We start from the raw sequence: 3,362 nt of genomic DNA, 5'->3' as shown, positions 1-3,362 counted from the left end.
ATGACTTAAAAAACTCCATGAACATGACAAAATATAAAACAATTGAAAGGGTAAAAAAAAACTCACAAATGAAAGTTATGTACACTATTAATTAACATATTAAATTAACATAAAAAATTACTTAAGAAACCAAATGAACATGACAAATTATAAAATAAATAAAAAAATAAAAAAGTAAGTTCACAGTTCAAACTCATATATTTATAATAGTAATAGATAATAGNACAGTAACCTGTGTTTTACAAGCAAAACATAATTATTTAAAAAAAACCCGTTTACTTAATGTAAAATGATGTTTCATTTGGTTATGGTTAAAATAACATTGTATGAATATATACGTGTGTATATGTCATGATTTTATAATGTCATGGGGAAGTAGGACAGGCCAACCTATCCGCTAAGTGTACCTACCTACCAAATCACACCTCATTCATCACCTCTCTTTACCTATGAACACACACAAATATATATATTATGTGGCTAGAATGTAGAAGTGGACAAAAGGAAATCAAATCAATTCTTAAGCTATATATACATTAATTTGAAGATAAAAATTAAGGAGGTAGCTACCTAGCTATCTAGAAATGGGTCGTTCCCCTTGCTGTGTAAAAAGTCACACCAACAAAGGAGCTTGGACTAAAGAAGAAGATCGGCGCCTTATTGCTTACATCCACGCTCATGGCGAAGGCTGCTGGCGTTCCCTCCCCAAAGCAGCGGGTACAAGTTTTCCCATCCGTGTCTGAGTTTGTGTGTGAATCAAGATTTATATGATTATTTTGACAGTAAATTGTATCTTATTTTTGTTTACTGTGTATAAATAGGATTGCTAAGGTGCGGGAAAAGTTGCAGGCTTCGATGGATAAACTATCTGAGGCCTGATCTCAAGAGAGGGAACTTCACTCAACAAGAAGATGAAATCATCGTCAAATTTCATAGTCTGCTGGGAAACAAGTATGTATATTTGTTTATTTTATGCTGTCATTATCAAAATTCATTTATGTTTTGATTATTCATTCGTTTTATATATAGATGGTCTTTGATTGCCGGAAGGCTGCCCGGAAGAACTGACAACGAGATCAAGAATTACTGGAACACACACATCAAACGCAAGCTTATCAGCAGCGGCATCGACCCACAAACCCACCGTCCACTGAAGTCCGCCGCCTCCACAAAAGTTTGCTTGGACTTCAGAAACTCGACTGATCGTCCCATAAGTCAAGATCACTTGCGGCCGTTGACGTTATCGGTTGATGATGATAATAAATGCAACAGCAGCACGACGGAGGAGTCCCAGCCGTCACCGCAGCAGGAGGGGGCTACCGCCGCCTCACATGCAGTACTGGACTTGGAGCTCTCCATAGGGTCTTCTGCTTCGCAGCCCAAGAACGGAAACAGTGCTTCTTTCAACTCATCATCTGCGGAGTCCAGGAATATTTTCTACGAGTTCTTACGTTCAGACGCCGGTGGTGAAGACGTCATGTAAACCGGTGGCAGTCGGGATTTCACCGGTATGACTTATTCAGATATTGATGACAATTCTTATTTGATTTGTGGATTTTTTAGGTTTGGAAATCAATGCCTTCTTTTCTTTGTGGAATTCAAAATCACTCTTCGTTTTTTTCTCTTTATTATTATTACAGTGTTCTTTTTTCTTTTCTTTTTTTTTTTTTTGAATATTTCACCTTCAAATTAATGATTATTCCATGAGCTTCCCCCTTTCAAATCTCATGAACAAGAGCAGGTGTGAGATGATTTTACGAATTTTTATTCGTGAAACGGATCAATCCTACCGATATTCAAAATAAAAAGTAATACTCTTAGCATAAAAAATAATATTTTTTCATGAATTACTCAAATAAGATATATTTCTCAAAAAATACTATTAGTGAGACCGTATCACACAAGTTTTTGCCCAAGAACAAATCATACATCAAAATTTTCATTATTGAACTTACTCTCTTATTTTATTTTTATCCGTATTAAATATATAATCACCTTAAATATATTATAATCACGTATATATATTTAATATTATTTTCTTATTATTTTACCAACATGATATTGAAACACTAATTAAAAAAGATAAAATAAAAAAATAAATAATTTTTCCCCAATAATTTTCTTTAATTAGAATGAAAATACATAAAAATATTACACCGATGGAGTATTATTAAATAAATTTAAGCTCACCAACCATTTTCATCAATATTTTTGTTTATAGAATTATTCTCATCAACTTATAGGATATTTTCAGAAAATTTCTTCATCTAGAAATAAATTTATTTTAAAGTACGAGTTAAATAAACTTATTCCAACAAGAAAAAAAAAATTGAATAATTGTTACAGTAACCCAGGATCCTGGTATAATGGTAAGAGTAAGGCTTAAGATTGAAGAAATCTTGAGTTAATGTCTCATTTCTGTGGTTTATTTAATTAGATAAAATCTCCCACCATCATTATATATATAAAAGAAAATGAATAATTGTTACAGTTTAACATTTTAAGATTTGATAATTCGGTTATTTTATAATGAGTGATTTTGCATGTACTTCAAGTATTTACACTTTACTTCTTAACTCGCCTTTAAAATGACCATAATATTTTATTTAAATTGAAAAAAAAATCGAAAATTGTTAATCTCGTGATATAGTATAAATATCAATGTAGTGATATATGGATGTACATTTAATAATATTTTTTATAATTATTTAATAGACTGTTTAGGTAAAATATTTTTTAAAAGAGGTGCTTTAAAAAAAATTGGGCTAAAGTACCAAAATTGGTGAATCTCTTTCCCCCGAAGATGGTTCGTTTAGCTCTTAATCCAGATGAGGAGTTTGGTTCAATAGGAGTTCTAGCTTTGGATGTCAATTTTTTGCTTCTTGACACTAGTTTTATTTCCATTAAGCATATGTATCGCTCGGCCAACTGTGTGGCTCATTTTCTAGCTCGCAGATCTTTAGATGTTTCTCTAGATTTTCAATGGCTAGATCGAAATATTTCATCTTGACTTTCTTGTGTTGTTCTTCGGGATCTCCCTCCCGGATTGATTTTATTTTATTTTATTTTTTAATGTTAAAAAAAAAGATTTATGCAAATGATGGTGTGAATCACGTCAACATAAGAAATCGTACTAGACAAATTATATGTTATATGTTCGAGTGAGAAAATACTGGTAAGGATAATTGAACCATCTGTGAAAATTTGATCTCATATTTTTACCTACTCCACACACTCATGTACCTCTATAAAATTATCATTTTGGTATGATCATGATATGGTTACAATATTAATTATATCATTTCAATTTAAAAATAAAAAGATTATTATAAGACACTATAAATTCGAAGATACAAATATTA

General features: G+C 31.4%; 1 protein-coding gene across 1 annotated transcript; it reads left to right on the top strand.

The window, feature by feature from the left end:
- The first annotated feature begins 473 nt into the window (after positions 1 to 473).
- Positions 474 to 1,591, top strand: LOC140961366 (myb-related protein 330-like). Its single transcript, XM_073419852.1, has 3 exons — positions 474 to 717; positions 822 to 951; positions 1,030 to 1,591. The coding sequence occupies exons 1-3, from the start codon at positions 585 to 587 to the stop codon at positions 1,481 to 1,483; spliced, it is 717 nt and encodes a 238-aa protein (XP_073275953.1). The 5' UTR covers positions 474 to 584; the 3' UTR covers positions 1,484 to 1,591.
- The last annotated feature ends 1,771 nt before the right edge of the window (positions 1,592 to 3,362 follow it).

This window comes from Primulina huaijiensis, chromosome 16 (assembly GCF_012295235.1).
Source record: "Primulina huaijiensis isolate GDHJ02 chromosome 16, ASM1229523v2, whole genome shotgun sequence".
In the NCBI taxonomy this organism is placed as follows: Eukaryota; Viridiplantae; Streptophyta; class Magnoliopsida; order Lamiales; family Gesneriaceae; genus Primulina; species Primulina huaijiensis.
The sequence above is the reverse complement of the archived record's forward strand: the minus strand, read 5'-3'. Positions and strand labels throughout refer to the sequence as shown.